Source organism: Serinus canaria, chromosome 2 (assembly GCF_022539315.1).
Source record: "Serinus canaria isolate serCan28SL12 chromosome 2, serCan2020, whole genome shotgun sequence".
NCBI classification, from domain to species: Eukaryota; Metazoa; Chordata; class Aves; order Passeriformes; family Fringillidae; genus Serinus; species Serinus canaria.
Window position 1 is genome coordinate 47,041,290 of NC_066315.1, and position 17,742 is coordinate 47,059,031.

Genomic DNA, 17,742 nt, shown 5'->3' on the forward strand with positions numbered 1-17,742 from the left:
ATTCTGATGTTCAGTGCTGTGGGCATCAACAATGATCCTGGGTTTCTTGTTGCTTTGAATTGTGTTTCTGGCTGTGCATCTTGCCTGCTGAGTACTCTGGTGTGGCAGCAAGGTGTGGAGAGGATTTAACTCCCACTTGAAAATTTGGCAGGGCTAATCATGCAGGATAGCTGCTCAGCTGGTGTACATGTTGGACCATGTAATGCAAGCTCTTTACAGCCAGCTTCCTCCCTAAAGCCAAAAACAAAAGGATTTGGGAAGTTGGGAAACCAACAGCTTTGGTGCTGTTAATCACTGGGATGGTTTGCAATCCAGCTGTGGCTTCACTCCTCATTCCTCTTTAGTTTTGTCATCCAGAGCAGTTTGACTGCTGGTGATTTGGTTGCTCTCAGATGTGTTGCCTTCCTCTTTGAAAAACGTGTGCAGTAAACACCAAGTTAAAAATTATTATTTGATGTAGAATAAATGAAATCTTTAGGATTTCAAAATGCCAAACTGTTTTACGGATCAATGGTAGTTTTATCAACTATATATTGTAATAGTCTTAATATTAAACGAGGATGATAAATTTTACTGTACATGTGGACCATTCTTTGTATCAGTTGCCACTGCAACTCACAGGGAAACAATCTTAACTTTTACTTACTATATTCCTTACATAGTAATTATAGTGGGAGCTATCTTTCTGTGGTATCTCTCTAGCTTAAAAATAAAGATAATTAAAAACAATGCAGCCAGCCAGCTGTGTTTCATAACATCTAAATTTACACGTGAAGTGGTTTTTAATACTTGACTTGGCATAATTCTTTGAAATAACACCTGGGTTTTTTTAAAATCATCTTGGTCTCATTAGAATTCTTTATATTCTAAATAGAGAACTCAGTGTGGAAGTAGTTAAAAGGTAAAATTCTCCAAGCATTAGTAATGTAATAATAATCCCTATGGACCCCTCTCAAGGTTTGATAAACCTTGTAGTAGAAGAATTGAAGCACAAAAATATGATTTCAGCATATCTTGAAAATTGTAATTAAAAAGCCTAAATTCTGTGTTTTGGTATCATTAAAATATGGTCTTACAGTGGGAACAGGGACATATGCCTTAGAATTTTAGCTCAAAATATCTGTCATGGTGAAACCAGCAGGACTTTTGAAAGGTTCTCTATGGCAGAGGGTAAGGAGTTCAGCATAGAAACTAATAGCGGAAAACATGAATATACAGAAAACCAGATGACTTCCATATTGGAATGATATGCATGCACTGTACAGAAATGTATGATAAAAGCCCTTCAGCCTAGTTACTTCTCAAATGAGAATTGTTCACGTTAACAGAAGAATCAGGATGAAATACTGTAATTTCTCTCTTTAAGGGAAACACACTTCATTTAGATTATGTTGAATATGCTTGAGTATTTATGCATGAATGATTCACCTCTCATTAGCATTTCTGCACCTACGTGTTCAAGAAGTTTTACTAGATCTGATAGTAACCCTTTGGGCTAGAACTGTAATAATGCTGTTTCTTGTCCTGCCATCCTTACAGCTGCTTGATGAGAAGGCAGAATGGGATGTGCTGCTGGGGAGTTCACTTCTGTGGGTATTCCAGGCATTGAACAGAAGGAAGTGCAAAGTGCACACCTGCAAATGTGTTTTTCAGAGTCCCTTGGTTGAAATACTGCCAGCTGGATAGTAGCAATCTACTCTTCCTGAGAAACTGATTTTTGTAACTGCCCCTTCTATAACTAATTGTAGTTAGAAGGGGCAGAGAGGGAGGAAAGTTGTCCAACTATAAGAGATACCTGTGGGCTTATATGAGATACCTGTGCTGTTGCTACTGCTTCACCCAGAGATTTGGTATGGAATCAGTTGGTTTAGGTTTGTTCCTGGGGTTCTTTATTGGGTTGGGTTTTTTTATTTCTTTTTATTTTGGTTTTTTTAATCATCTCCTGCTGATTCTTTCAGTTAACTGATCAATCTGTACGCAAATTTGTAAGGAAAATGAAATGTTGGGGTGAACATGAAGGAACTGAAAAAGGATATGACAAAAGAACTAAATGATACAATGTGGCAAGGCATGTTAGTTTGTTTCTTAATACTTACTGTCCTTTTTCCCTTCTGTGTTTCCAGTGCTAAGTGAGACTCGAAATGGACTCCATGTAGAGGCACTGACCTACTTGGGGGAGAATATCCATTTATTTAAAAATAGCTCTTTTCGAAACCATAGTTTAGTTGATGTCATAGGAGATGAAAGTAGTGTGAGATAAAACTGTCTGAAAGATGCCACCATTTTGGTATTGGTTGGTAGAGTTTTTTGGGGGAGTTTTAAAATTATCTTAAAATCTTTTATTACATGTCTTTTGGGAAATATCCACAAGCTAAATAGACATGAGACATGTTAAATATAAAGTTGAATAGCAGATAGTTTGTTTTTATTCTTGTTGGAGTTGTTTGTTTGTGTTCAGTGGTTTTTTTTTCCCTTGGAGGCTTTGTATCCAGGGATCTTGCAAACTAGGGTTTGGGGGGGGGGTTTGTGTTTTTTTATTATGTTTTTCTATTGTTTCTTTCATCTTCAGCCCTTGGTTCAGTGTTTGTATTGGAAAAAACATTCAAGGACAGCAAAACTGAGAAAGAAGAGTTAGGGAGGTTAGTGGTGGTGATGGACACACCAAGTGATGTGTGGTTGGTGCTGTTCTTGACACGAGGTCCCCAGCTGCCATTTCATTTCAACCCCGACTTTATAGAGTAAGATAATCAGTCACTTCACTGTCAAATGTGATTTCTAGTTGGTCATTTCAGTTGGCTGCAAGTTACTGTGTGATGGTGGTTTGTGTGCTGCTCTCTGCAGGCAGACTAAGGGGTTTTTAAAACCAGAATAAAGGGGGAAATGCACACTCGAGCAGCTTTAAAGTAGTATTCTTGTACTTTAAAATTTCATCTAAAATGCAAAAAAGGTTTACTTTATTTTCAAGGAATTCATTGCCTAGCTAATTCTAGTAGAGGTTGAACTATTACAAAAAATTGTCAACATTTGTGGCTGGCCTAAATTATTCTGTAGAGTCATCATGGGTAGAACTCTTTAATATTGTATGTTTTAGTTATAGAGGCTTGCTTTTATAGTTTGACAGCTTTCCTCCCTCTCTGCCCCTTCTATAACTGTAATTCATTACTACTTAACTGGCTTCATTTTGCTGTAGTTGTCTGCTCTCTTGCAATTTGGCTGCTCAAAGAAGTGCAGCACTGGCTGTGTTGGCTATAGCTGCTCTGTGTATTTATTATACACTGCCTCTGAAGTCTCTCAGGTTTCTTTTTACAGAGAACTTCTGCTTTAGTAGTGTGCCTACTACATCCTGTTTGTCTTTTTTTTTGGGGTCTTTTTGATTTCCTCCTGGACATGCTGCCTGTAGCTCAACAGACAGATTATGCTGTCTACTCTTTCTAGTGCAGAAATCACATGTATTTCAGCACTGTTTTTAATAAGCCAGATGATGGTGTCTGGTATAGGAAAAAGACGGAAGCCTAAAGCTCATTCTTCACCCGCTCACTCACTATACCTAGTGTGATTTTGAGCAACAGTGGAATTAGTGCATTCACTGGATCAGTGCTTGAAATTATTACTTATTGACTTCTTCAGCTCGCTACTAGAGACCAAAAGAGATCCTAATTTCTTAATTGTGGTTATGCATTGAAAGGATTTTCTTTTTTTTAATCCTTTATGGAAATATTTTTTATTTTTTCTAACCTAGGCTATACCATCAGTTCACAATTGGAAACCAAGTTGTTGTCTTGTGAAGAAAGGCTGCAGCTGATGTCTGTTTGAGGGAATAGAAGTGCTCATTTCCTTTCCATCAGTGCTAGACTTCTGCCATGCAGATTACAGCAGATGTTACTGACCCAGCAAATATTTTTACTTTACTTTGAATAGTGAAAGGACAAATGTTTTCATAGATGCTCGGCTTAAGTTTAAGTTTCTGAATAGATCTAATGAGTTTCCCTTTTATATTGTTATTTCCATACTTTGTTCTTTTGTTATTTGGATTTTTTTCTGTTAGTTGGTTTTTTTTTTAATATGGATTGTGTTTATCTTAAGGGTTTTTGCAGAGAAAAAAATCAATGCTGAGGTACTCCATATTATCTTAACAAGTGCTCATGGATTGTAGAAGCATTATTACACTAAATACTGCTACCTGAAGCCTCTATTTTAAGAATGCAGAACAAAAACTGTAAGTTGCAAGATGTGCAGTTGTGTCTCTGTGATGTGGGAGTACAAGATGGGGAGATGTCTGACTTGTTTTATGTATTGCCTCTATATTGACAAGTTGAAAAAATGCAACCTTATATAAGCTGTAGAAAATTTAAAGGGTTTTTGAAGAAGTTGGTAAGGCCTTCTTGCAAGTTTTGGAGGCTTCTCTCTATTGATGTGGAGACTTCAAATAACTAGCAGTGTTAGAAAGAAGAAAATAAAAAGTTACCAGGTCAGAGATAGTGGAGGAAATAGAGGTAAACAGTGCTTATAGACCAGCCATTATTCATAGAACCAGAAACTGTCAAACTGGTCATATTCACAGCATGGTGGTAGGATATTGCGTAGAAATACTGTGGCTAAAGGGTTTGCAGAAATTCAGTTAAAAGTTCTAAAAATACTATTTAAATTCTTGAAATCATTGTTAGAGCAGGTGCAAATTTTTGTGTTTTAGCAGCACTGAGTCAACTAAATTGTTTATAAGGAAAACTTGCCCTACATCTAGTTACCTTACCAAAATAAATTGACACCATAATAAATATAAATTTTAGAAAAAAATACCGTGTTCAGAGGGTGCTCCTGGTTCCAGCTGTGTGAAATGCGTGAAGAATGATCAGCTTTTCTTTTCATTTTTGATGACAACAAACATTGCTATCATATGCCAAATGCAGAGGGTATCTGCCCTTTTTAATATCACTTTGTGTTGCGGTCAGATTTCAACAATTTTTGGGTTTTCTGTGGTATTCCTGGGTACTTTTCAAAGCAGTATTTCCTAAGAGGTGACTAAAGGAAAAAGAAATATTTCTTTTTCTTAGAGTAAGTTTGATTGAGAAGCACTAAAGGCGACTTTGATTGGAAAGGGCACTGACTCCCTGATGTCACACTGCTTTTCTGTTTGGTCTTCTATTTTCTCTCCAGCTGTCTTCATTAATATTTGCTGCTAGTTTGGCTATGTCATAAATCCTCAAAGAATTTTCATAACATCATATCACAGGCTGTTGGTTGCTACCAGTGCACAGAAGCTGCACTTATCCATGTTGAGTGTGAGCTGAACTCTCAGGTTGCACATCATAGAATTAAAAAATGGCTTTAGCTCACCTTGGACCTCCTTTTAGTCAGAGGGATAAGGTGTGCTCTTTTGTCAGGCACTGGACTTTAGGCCAGAGGCTCTCATCTTTTGGCCCAGATGGAAATATCTGAAGAATGACTTTAAATTTATCATTCCTGAACACAGTCATCCTAGAATAAAGGAGAAGTGTAAATTACAGTGTCTGGGCAATAACAAAGATGACAGACTTCTTTTAAAAGAAACTACTTGTTTTTTTTAATATCAGTGATCTTCTTTAGAACTGCTTGGGAAGCCACTGATGCCTTGTTTCTCGTTTTACTCATTTGCATAGTTAGAGCAGTTTGCTGCTGGCTATTAATTCATTGATTCAGATGATGGATCCAAAAACACCAGCTCTGCAGCTGGTTTATGTGGGCTGTGACATTTTGCTTGAGGGAGACATACATTACTGTAACATTGAGTACACAGAGTGTATGCACTGAAAGTCATCTAAGGCCAAGTTTATAGTTGTATGGCTCGCCTTCATTTGTGCTGAGTTAGATTGGAGATAGCTGACAACTACAAGAAGATGAAAATATTAAAAGACTAGATATACAGTGATAGCTGGAATGCATCATGGACAAATGTAAAGTGATACACGTGGACTGTTATGCTGCATGCTCAGTGACAAGCTGTGAACGTTTTTTAGAGCTCAGGAGTGAGGTCTTGTGTACAGTTCACAGTGTCATCAGCTCAGTGCTTGGAAGGATTCAAATAAGTTTCATGTTGGGAATTGATAAAAGAATGAGAGAGTAAGAGCACATGATCAGACATTGGATTTGTGTTTTGCCTCTTGGATACTGTGTGTAGCTCTTGCCCTGGCTTCTTCAGAAGAGTACAGAGCTAGAGTAGAGTAATGTAAGAGCAGCAGGAGCAATCAGAGGCATGAAATGGCTTCCTTTGAATGCAGCACGTTCGATGATTAGCGCTGTTTTCCAATGAAGATACTACTATGCTAACAGGAGGCAATTTTGAAATTATAAAGTCATCCTTTTAACAATGTACAGAGGGAGTCCTTGCTACAGGGACTTTTGTGGTTGCTGTTTTGTGATTATAAGAAGAGTGTGCATGGAAGAGAAATTGGTCAAACGCTATTTAAGTGAAGAAATACCCCATCCTAAATGCTTGCGAGGTGGATCTTTGGTGACTGTGGAGGTGTTAAGAGAAACACTGCTCTGTTTATTCTGCTGTATGTGCTACCTTAGACGTATGTTTTGGGCCATTGGTGAAGGCAGGAACTTTGGTGTGACCCATGTGGCAGTTCTTGCTGGATGATAGGATTTGAAATAGTACTGGTTTTGTCCAGGGACAGAGGCTCCTGTGTTCACTTGGTGAACTGGTGCTGAATGATTTTTCCTTCTTTCACAGTTGAAAGTAGTGATGTGTCACATGATACCTGATAGTAATGTAGTACTTGAGGTGGTTGATATTAAAATCTTGGAGTACTGGGACTGCTGTGGGATCTGCAGTATTAGTTATGTTCCAGCCTGTACAGTTTGTTCCAGTTCTGCTGCATATGCATCTGTTTTCCTCCCAAAACAAAGGGAGCTTCCTCCCAGAGCCACCTTTCTGTGAGGTACAGAGAAGGACTGGCATTGATCAGCAGTGCTTTGCTTTTTTGTCCTCTCAGAAGAGTATAGCAGCAGTGTACCCAGTGTGCTGAGCTGGTATGGCTCTGGATGCTGGTAGAACATGAAGGGGGCTGTAAAAGCAGAAAGCTTATATTGCATTAGGTAGAAAAGCAGAAGGAGACTTCAGTGCCACTTTGAACTATAGTTTCCATCGCAGTGTAAAGTTTCTAAAAATAAATTCAGACTCTGGAACTATGGGATTGATTAAAAATTAGATATTAAGGTGCAGGAGCATTTTAACTGCTGGCCTAGAATTTGCTATTAAGTTTTTTTCTTAATTTTTTAGTATCAATGTATTGAAATACACAAGCATGGGAAGATGTTTAGTGACAAACAGGATCTTTGTGATACACCTTTTACTTAAGGTATTGTAAGCGGCATGTTGGAGAATGGTCGTAGGCCTCTTGTCATGCACAGAGTTAGATGTTGCTGAACAGACACTTAGCTTGTGCTCCCTGCTTTGTTCTTTATTTTCTGGCTTTTGAACCAGGGCAGTTGTGCCCAAGGTTGCAGCAGTGCTCTAATGCTCAGTATTGCAAATGAAGTGAATTGACACTGTTCACTGAATTTGTAAAGTGACTTAGAAGTCCAAAATCCTGGGAGACATTTGCGGGGATGATGGCTTTGGTCTTTGTACCTTTTCCACACTAAAATAAAGATGCTATGTAGTGGTGTGCTGAAATGAGATTGCATATTCTAGTGAGCACCTCAGAAGAAGATACACGCTTGAACCCATTACAGGTTCAGGTAGCATATGGCAAACAAAACCATGTTGAATGACTAAAGTAAAAAGAGCTATTGTATAGCTACCTATATTGATCATTAAAGGGCTGGAGTTCATGTAGTTTATTACCATGAAATTAGGTTGTCTTGTGTATAATCCAAACTAAATTAAGGTTACTAACAAAGTCAATTAAAGAAGCCTGCAAGAAAGGTGAAGAGGGATTTTTAACAAGAGTATGAAGTGAGAGGACAAGGGGCATAGCCTTCAACTGACAGATGATAGGTTCAGATTAGTTATTAGGAAGAAGTTCTTTATTCTGAGGGTGGTGAGGCACTGGAACTGATTGTCCAGAGAAGTTGTGGATGCCGCATACCTGGAAGTGTTCAAGTGTTCGATGGAGCTTAGAGCAAACTGACCTAATGGAAGGTGTCCATGCCCATGACACAGGGTTTAGAAGTAGATGTTCCTCAGTACCCCTTGCATCCCAAGCCATTCTGTGATTCTGCTTAAAATGCTGCATCCTAAGTATACTAGCTGGACAATACTTTGAGTTACTTTGATCAAATGTAAGTAACGTTTTCTTCTATTCTTTTCTTTCTCACGCTGCCCCTGTTCCTCTCTCTGGATTGCGGCTGCACCTGCATGGACTTGTTGCTGCAATGGTTCAAATTTGTCATTTTACTGGACTACTTCTGGATGTGTTCTCTTGATATCTTCAATCGTGAAAATGATGGAAATGTGTTGTTTACAAAGTAGCTGTAAGTATTACCTTGATACAGATGTTTTACAGCTAATGAAGGGATAGAATTAGCATTAGGTTTTTAGTAGATGAACTAAAATTGAGCTTAGGTAGCAGCTGGTTGAAAATCAGGAAGGGATAAAAATTAAGAGGCAGGTATTGTGAGTATTAGAAACGTGAGATCTCATTTGGCATCATGTTCAAGACAGTGGAAGTCAACTCTTTTACAAAAAAAAGTACTAAGTTCTTTTAAAAGCTGTTGCAGGAATTAAAGAAACTCAATTCCTAATTTGTTTTGGTCTCTTTAGAAGTGGCAAGTTATGAACAAAGGCAACCATTTAAAAACCAGTATGTTGAAATCTTCATTTAATTGGTGTACAAGAAATCTGAATTTGGCATCCAGCTGCAATTTTTCAAAAGGCTTTTTCCTCTTGAGGGAATAATGTTCACATTAAACACAGCATTAATGCCCAGTGTAACATTTCATACATCTTCATCTTTCTGGTTATTACCATTTTTATATAATTATCTAAAATTGTGGGTGTAATTAATGTAGACCCACTTAATAAAGCAAACAACCCAAAATTTGCCATCTGTTCTTTTTTAGCATTTTGTACCCAGTGATCTAGAAGTTCGTAGGGGTAAAACTCTCTGCAGTGTGGAATTCTTTATAAAGGGGAAGAGAAATAACTTAAGAATTGTATGGAAGCCCATTCTTTTAAGCAAAAGAATGAGGTAATGAGGGAGTGAGCTGTTTCTGGTAAATATGACACACATTAAAAGGTACATAGATACTAAAAAATGCAGGTGGCTGACAAGTAGAGCTATTAGGAGTGTCTGACTGTGATTAGATATTTCATATCTGGTAGGATGAATAGGAATTCCACATCCTTAATGGTTATTAAGGACCTGCACTGTTAAGGAGCCCTTTCATATCTTTAACAGCACTGACCTGCATGTCGTGTAATATCTCTGAAGCATTGGCTCCAGCTCAGGCTTTCAGATTGTGATAAATTCCATTCCTTACATGCAGTAATAGATTGGAAAATTAAAACAAATATTTGGATTTTAAATTCCTGGCTGATTTTTAAAAGACTTGAAAACCTTTCAGATGAGATTGTAGCTGCACCAAAGGCTATACTGAAACAAAAAGTTTCTTTAAAATTCCTTGATGACACAACACAAAGATTCCTACAACACAAAGATTCCTACATTTCAGGAAGTAATAACATTTGTTGCATTATAATATTTAAACTTGGGCCTCTAACTTAGTCTTTGCAATGGTGTAGTTTTGTTTGAGATTAATAGTTTATTTGCCAAATGAAGAAATCAGTTGGGTGGCTTAAAACAGAGTCCATTTATTGACTAGTGCTGTTGGACTGCCAACAGGTTAGTCCTTCTTGCATTCAATACTTTAAAGGTGATAGTGGTTTTATATCCTTGCTTTAATTAAAGAAATATTTTTAATTTTAAAGTTCTGAGTTTATTACTGCATTGAACTTATTCTGTCAGTTTTAGAAAGGAAAAATTTCAAAATAAATAAGTCAACCACATATCACACTTGAATTAACCATACTGTATCCCATACAGAGAAGTTCTGAGCCAAGAGTGCTTGCAGTAGAAAATTTTCTTTACAAATTGTTTTTTAGAGTTCCTCTGTTTTCATAAAGATAATTTGAGGCAGTGGAATTTGAACTTGTAGACAGCCCTTCAGCTGTGTGGGTATGTACAGCTCTCAAACTCTGAAACTGAGGCAGTACCACCATCAATCACATTACATCCTTTCAGCTTTGCATGGACATAACTCCTAAAGGCTGAAATCATTGCTCCATAACAAGCAGTGTGTTGTGCTGTTTTTAGTAGACAGTTGTCTCAAGAGAGTGCTTTCAGAATCTTTGTAAAATATCTAAATTGTCCAGTCTCATAAGACAATCCTCAGAGCTGCTGCATTAATAAACAAACAGTTGTAGGATTGTGCTGGAAGAGTGGTGTAAAGGTAGCACAGTTGAGCTTTGAAAGATTGCTGGGTCTAGTACAGTGAGGAGGAGGCATTTTAAGCACATCCAGCATTTTCATTAATGTGGTGAGAAGAAGTAATGGCTAACATCCAGGATTCTTCTCTTGTTTCACAGTAGGCACTATTTTGGGTAGGTTTTTCAGAGTACAAGGCAGCTGAAGTTTTGCCTGTATGGAGGATTTATGCAAGGCATGCTGCGTTAGTGTAAGTCTGGGTTTAGCATGAAGGCCTCCAGTTGAGTCACACAAAAGCAGAGGTGTCAAGTTGATTCCCATCATGTTGAGGCAGTACCACCATGACTTCGAACTACAGGAAAGGTGCATCCATACTGCTGGCCTGTGTTTCAAATGGGCATTGGTACCAAGTTGATTATGTTTTGGTTTGTTTGCACATGCTCACTGTTGTGTTTATTCAAACAGGCATAATATGGCAATTGCATTTGCCCAAAATACTCCTAGTATACCTGAGTTTCTCTGCCAGTTTTTTTGGCCATCCACTCAAAACCAAATTTTTTTTTTGTTTTTTGCTGCAGTTCATTATACTGTCTTGAATGTAGACAGCTTGGGCCGTTGAGAGGCTGGGTAGATAGCACTTTTCTACAAATGTGAAAATGAAGTGAGCATTTCAATAGCTATGAAGAATACAAGCCAATTATGAAATTACTTGCTTTCCTTTTAACTTTTTTTTTCCTAAATATCTCTTGCTTTAGCAACAGAAGAACCTTGAAGGATATGTGGGGTTTGCAAATCTTCCAAATCAAGTTTACCGAAAGTCTGTGAAGAGAGGATTTGAGTTCACGCTCATGGTAGTAGGTAAGTTTCTTTCGTTGTTTTGAGTGTTGATAGTTAGAAGTAGCTTGACATAGTTCTTAAAATCTGTGATGATGTAAGTATGTTTTGCATGATCTCAGGAGAAAACATGGATCTTACCTGGTTGGACTGATAAATTTAGGTTGGTTAAAAAGAACACATCTGATGCACAAGTTAATGAGGAGACAAATAAATGATGAGAAATGTGTAGTTCATATGGTCTTAGGAAAACAGTTTGGTGTGGATCTGGTCTAAAATGCTACTTGCAAGTATGACCGAAGTAATTTGAACCTGACTGTCGTTTGAATAAAAAAGAAATTTTTATGGTTGAGTGCAACACGGCAAACCTTGTATATAACCAGGCAGTAAGATCCTGTCTATCCTGCACTTCTGTGGCCACAAAACTATGCTGCAAAATCAAAGCTTTAATTTAAACAAACCTCTCTAGTTTGTATGGTTGCAAAGAAAACCAAATGTAAACAGTTTGTTCCCTATGGACTGCAGTAAATGGGAAATTATTGTTAGTTTGAATGAATAATACCATTCAGAACAGTTCATTTAGGCTTCAGTGATGACCCTAATTTGTCATCTTTTCTGCTAGGGAATCCCGTTTCTTGCTCATAATGAGTATTCATAAAGGTACTCAATTTCTTGCTCTTTTGTGTACTTTTATGTTAGTAAAGTTGGGTACATTTGTGTGTAACTGATACTATTGGATATGTGACCTTGTTTTGGCATGCTAATCAGGAAAATAATGATAATCATTTAGAAAGTGTTTTATAATAGCCATCTGTCACTTTGTTATCTAGTTCTATCTTTTGTAATTTGGCTAGCTTGATAGTGCTTTGTTTGTCATCAACACTATAGATTTCTTGTGCAGGCTTACTGTGCATGTAGCACATAACATAACAGTACTGTTGACAGAAATCAAGGGCTAATTGGTGCAAACTCATTGTATAGATCATATATTTTTTCTTTTGATTACAGTAGTGAGCTAGGATCTTAAAACTTGAGGGTTGCTTTTTTCCTTTGGAACCTGATGACAGGTTCCTTAATAGTCTAGCATCCAAGTACATAATTATTTAGTAAAAAACTGTTAAGTCTAAAGTAAAATTTGGTTTTTTGCTATCCACAGGTAATAAAAAGGAGGAAGGGATGAAACTATCCTCATAAGTAGTAGATGTAAGGATGTGATACAACTGGAGAAAGTCTGCAAAATTACCTCAATGTTCTCTTGTTTCCCTGTAGTATAGTTTAAAGCAATTTTACATTTAGGAAAGTTGTAGAAGATGGAAGAAGAAAAATTGTTCCAAAATTAGATAGAAAATGAGATGTTGACTAGTTTTACTGTTTTTGTGCTTATTACTAAGAGTTCATTTGTTTGCATGGAAATTTGTGCCACTGTCTGGAAGCTTACTAGGAGAGGTGGCAGTATTTTCCTAAATGAAAAATGCCACTAATTCTCTTCTTTTGACCCCCAAGTATAGAAATCAGATACTTGAAAGTGAATGTTTTAAACAAAATGATAGCTGATCTTTTAGTACTCTAGGGATATTTGGGGAAGGTTGGGGTAGAGAAATTATTTTGTTTCAAGGTTAAGTGCCTGGTAATAGTATGCCCTGAAAAAATGTGTTCGTTTTTAAATATGAAGATGAAATAGTTTATGTATTACTGATCACTTGTGTTGGTAAACACTGTAATGTAATCTGCAAGTAGATTGTTAGGATTGTAATTATTTGTTGCTGTATTCATCCTGTGAGGTAGTGTACTCTAACTTGGTTTGAAGTCTTTAGCTGACATAATGGTACAAATCTGTAATAGTAAATGGAATTATCTATAATCTACTTGATAAAGTTTGAAAGTTAGAATGTAATGTTTATCTGTGTATGGTCAGTGCTGGGAAAATAAGAATACTGGATGTATTATCTCTTGGAGATTATCTAAAATATTCTTTTGCTCTTTCTACTATTAAGAGTTGCTTGCATGACTACCTTTTACTGCAGATTGCACAACTATTGATCTGCTGGCTCTGCTTTATTTGGAAGTAGTCAGTGTGTTACCCATTTGTTCTGAGAGGCAAAAAGAGCAAAACCATCCTTGTGGTTGGTAAACAGGTACAACAAAGAAAACAAAGATATTTGAGATCTGGGATCTGTGTCCAGCTATTTTCAGGTGTCCATGAGGTTTGATATTGCATCTAATGCATTTGTATAGAAACTGTTTTCCTGTTGTACATTTAGTCTGGAATTATCAGTTAAACTTAGATGTGCATAGTGATATATCTGGCTTTTTTGTCTTTGGAATGTGTACTATGAAAATTGACCGGAGCAGTGTTTGGGGGGAATTTGCCAGTATGGTTGTACTATGGTATGTGTTTCTACTGCTGTAGAAACAATTGTTTCAGTTGGAGTGTAAGATTTTTGTGACAGAGTAAGCTGTGAGTATATTATTAAACATATCTGATGTTTCCAGTAAGAATTTTTGCAGGGAAGTAGATTAATTTTGCAGAACGTTTCCTGTGCCTAAAGCATGAATGTGAGTACATAAAATGCATATTTCCCCAGTTATTGTCATTGCCCTGGAATGATGGAGCTGCCCATAGCAGTGTGTGGTGGCTTCCTGCTCTTCTTTGTGCCAGTGAAGTTGGACAGTGGGCTTTTAAATGTGGGCATGCATAAGCCCAAGTAGTTGTTGAATAGCTTAAAGAATTAATTTCTGGAGCAGGTTTTCTCCTCCTGAGCTGAGTTGTTTGGTGGCATTGCTTTGGACCCATGTGGACAGTTTTCTGTCTATAACTTGCTCTTTTGAGTCAGGACTTAGTAGGTTTGATGTATCTGAGACTTGTAATGTTAGTGAGCTGTTTTCTGTAAAGTACAGTTGCTGATTTCCAGGTGTTATGGTGTTTACATTAAATATAACTAATGGGTGAAGTGATGATGAACTACATACATACAAGTATAAAAAGAGGATGTCAAAATACCTTTTTTATATCAAATGTTTTAAGAATAATTGAAAAGTAAACCTTAATAAAAGCTGGTGTTACTCTATAATATTTAGCCATAATAAACATTTTGACATTTCTATCTCTATTTCTTTTCTGTAAATTGTATTGATTCTTTTGTTAGTGTTTATAAACCTTTCTTGAGAAACTGAAGACTGAGATAGCCCTTTGTTTTCCTTATTAATCAGTTTTCATTGATTTGTCTTTCATCTTCATGAGACAATTTCATTTTAGTTATATTCTCAAAGGCTAAGCAGTAGATTTCATCATGCTGCTTCTGCAGCAAGTTGGTTTTGCAGAATAAAAACTCACAGGCACCTCCTCTTAGGATATGACATAAAATGAGCAGAAATATACATTTAACAGAGGTCCATTCTTGCTTTCAAAGACATTTAAGTCATGGTTTAAAGAACTGATTCTACATCTGAAGCTTTAAAGCTCAGCAGTGGAAAAAAAATGGTAAGTTTGCCTTGGTAGCTTGCTTCCTTCGTAATCTTGTGTAATCTCTTCAAGCATAAGACATTTGTTGAAACACTTGAGAACCCGACATAAATATTTAGTCTGTCTGAAATCCAAAGAGTATACTCTGTATTTCTCTGCTGTACGATTTTTTTGGAGAAAAGTACATGTTTAAGTCAGATGTTTAAGAAAAGAAAACTTCCAGAAGTAATACCGCTGTGGTTAGTAACTCACAATTAAAGAAAGTCTTAATTGCGGAATTGTAGTTCTGTCTGTTTGTTAATATAATTACACTTGCTTAAGTAGTGGGTGTGTGTTTTTGCTTTAGTGTATATGAGGTGTGGAACAAATAGTTATTTTTCAGTGTGTCTTCCTTCTAAACACTGAGTCAGGAAATCCCTCTTTTGTTGTTGTATTGAAATGACGCTAGTAATGGGATTTGAACCAACACCCAAGTAGATGCAAAGTCATAATTCTTAAAAATTCCTTTCTCCTATAGACCTTATGTACTTAAGAACATGTATTTGTGGTGACTTTTCCTAGAGCTGTGTATTTCAAAGTGTTCAGGCTTCATGAGTCACATTAGAAGTTGGACTTTTAAGTTTGGGGTTTTTTTTAAAGTGATCTGATTTCCAAAGTACAGAACACTTAAGAGCTGAGTGGTTTCCACAGGACCTTTCTACTCAGTTCCTAGTTCTTGAGCAACTGTTTGGTAGCTGTGACTTTGAAAGCTGTTTTGAAACCTCTCCCATAGTAAATTGCTTGTTTTGTTTCCACATTGTTCCTTTAGCCTTGTAGATCACCTGTAGATTACAAGTGGAAGGAAAATGCCATGCAATATTGTTGGAGTCCTTCATTTGTAATTATATGCACACTCACATGGTTTTTGGCATGGATGCAAAGAAAAGGACTGTATTTTGCAAGACTTGAAGTTACCTTAAAGAAGTAGCACAACCTGATTTTAAAATGCTTTTATTGTTCACTGCAGAAAGCTTGGACCAGTTTAATACTTGTATCTTCTGGTGATGGATTATGTTCTGATTAGAATTACCCCTTTCACTTGTTCCCTTTCTGAAGCAATCTATTTATCAAACCAACCAGTAGTACTAAGACAGCTACTCACAGATACTTATTTTTTACTTGCTGTCAGTTTTAATGCCAAGAACAAAATCATTTATCACAGGATAGAAAGAATAATTAAATGAAAAGTAACCTGTAACTAAGTAGGAAGAGTTTTGGGATGTTGCCAGTTCTTGTTGATCTACTGTGATTTGAAATGCTCCTAGTTAAGGTTTCAGTCGTGTCTCTACCACAGTATCTGAGTAGGTGTTTGGCCTTTGGTGTGACCTTCATTACCTGGCTGGTGAGAATCCTGCACTGCCATTGCTGAGTGTGCAGTGCCTTGTGCAGAGTCAGGGGAGTACAGGACTGGAGTAGATTCCTCTTGTTTTTACAAAAAAGAAACATGTGATGGAAAAGAACTAGCAAGATTTTTTGCAGGTATCCTCCCTCCATTCCCCTGTAAGTTCCTTTCTTCAGAATACCTGAATTTCTCTAGTTTTCTCATCCTCTGAAAACTGCCCTGTGTGCCACTGGACGTCCTTGGCTGCAGCCCCTTGTGGGCTACTTGTGTGGTGACTGCCTGTATGGTACAGCTGTGCCAGCGGGCTAGGCCTGGGTTAGACAGCACTCTTCCAGTTCTCAGGGGACTTCTTCTATAATGAGATGTTGAAGTCTGGGTTCAAGTGTTGTGGTATAACAGAAATAGATCCTTTAGAAAAATAGATATAAAATAAAGTTGCAGGAATTCCTTTCACAGGATTCTGAGGTTTCCCTGAAGTATACATATAGAAAAGATTGTTTTTAAGGTTACAGAATTCTTGAAAGAAGTAATTTATTTTATTCCACTGATGATGCCTACAAAGTATAAAAATTGGTGGCTGAATATGTTAACATGTACCTGAAGGGGATGCCAAAGCAAAATAGGTTGAACGTAGGAGAATTGGCAGAGGTAAAACCAAAGGAAATTGGAAATTGGTGGAACTCAGAATGGAGCCAGTGTATGCCTACAGACGACATGCTCCTCTGGAGTAATCTCTGTTTTGGAGTAATGCCTCATCAGTTGCCTGTTACTCCTTTTTGTGGAAAAAGGTTGATAAACATTTTTTTAAGAGGGCAGAATAGATGAATTATGAAAATCTGTAATGAAGAAATAAGTGTCTCTCCAAGATGTGAAAGATCAGCAACTTAACAGTGAGTTGACTGTCCTGCATGATTTTCCAGTGAGTTACTTTCACTCACTGAAAGTAACTGGGAGCTTGAAGTACATATTCATATACATGGCTTTAGTTAGAAAATCTTCTCATACTTTTTTGTTGGTTTATGGATGGATTTTTTCTTATTTTTCCCCCCCTCTTTCTTTTGTAATGCAGTGAACTACAGCTGGCAACATACTTGCTGCTTTTACCTATTTTGTAGTGTTTTGCTGTTTCTTTTTTCTATTGCTGGGAAAAGAAACCTGCACAAAGTGTTCAACCCAATGGAAAAGAGAAACTTTTTACAGTGGGTTATTGTTGAAACTTATTGTCAGGGAAATTCAGTTTATCTACCTATTTGAGCTTATCTAGAACCCATAGTTTTTCAAGAACTTTCACAGATTGCTTATAGCATAGTGGCTTTTAATCACTCAATAGGAAAAAAAAAATCTTAAGTTTTGCTAAGCTCATTTTAAACATTTTCCTCTCTGTGCAGTAGCTTAAAGGTTCCAATGAACAGAACTAAAGTTGGCATTTAATAGGATTGGTCTTCAATTCTTATTTTTTAATTGTTTGCAATTACAGCATTAATTGGAATTGTAGTGCTTACTGGATAACTTCTAAAGAGCCTTTGGATTTTTGTTTTCTTATTAAGTGTTTGGATGCAAAGCTTCTTGAGTAGATTGTATGAAAGCCAACTCCAGTAAGGTACTTTTTATTGGATGCTTGCTGTTACATGACTCAGGTTCTGACAACTTTAGGT

The 17,742-nt window shown here is 37.0% G+C and overlaps 1 protein-coding gene across 1 annotated transcript in view; it reads left to right on the forward strand.

Annotated features, from left to right (window-relative positions):
• Positions 1 to 8,438: 8,438 nt before the first annotated feature.
• Positions 8,439 to 17,742, forward strand: part of SEPTIN7 (septin 7) — a 63,041-nt gene continuing 53,737 nt past the window's right edge. Inside the window, exons 1-2 of the mRNA XM_018920696.3 lie at positions 8,439 to 8,457; positions 11,165 to 11,267. Of these exons, the coding sequence (XP_018776241.1) occupies positions 11,258 to 11,267 (10 nt within the window). The 5' untranslated portion in view covers positions 8,439 to 8,457; positions 11,165 to 11,257. The remainder of the gene's footprint in view (positions 8,458 to 11,164; positions 11,268 to 17,742) is intronic.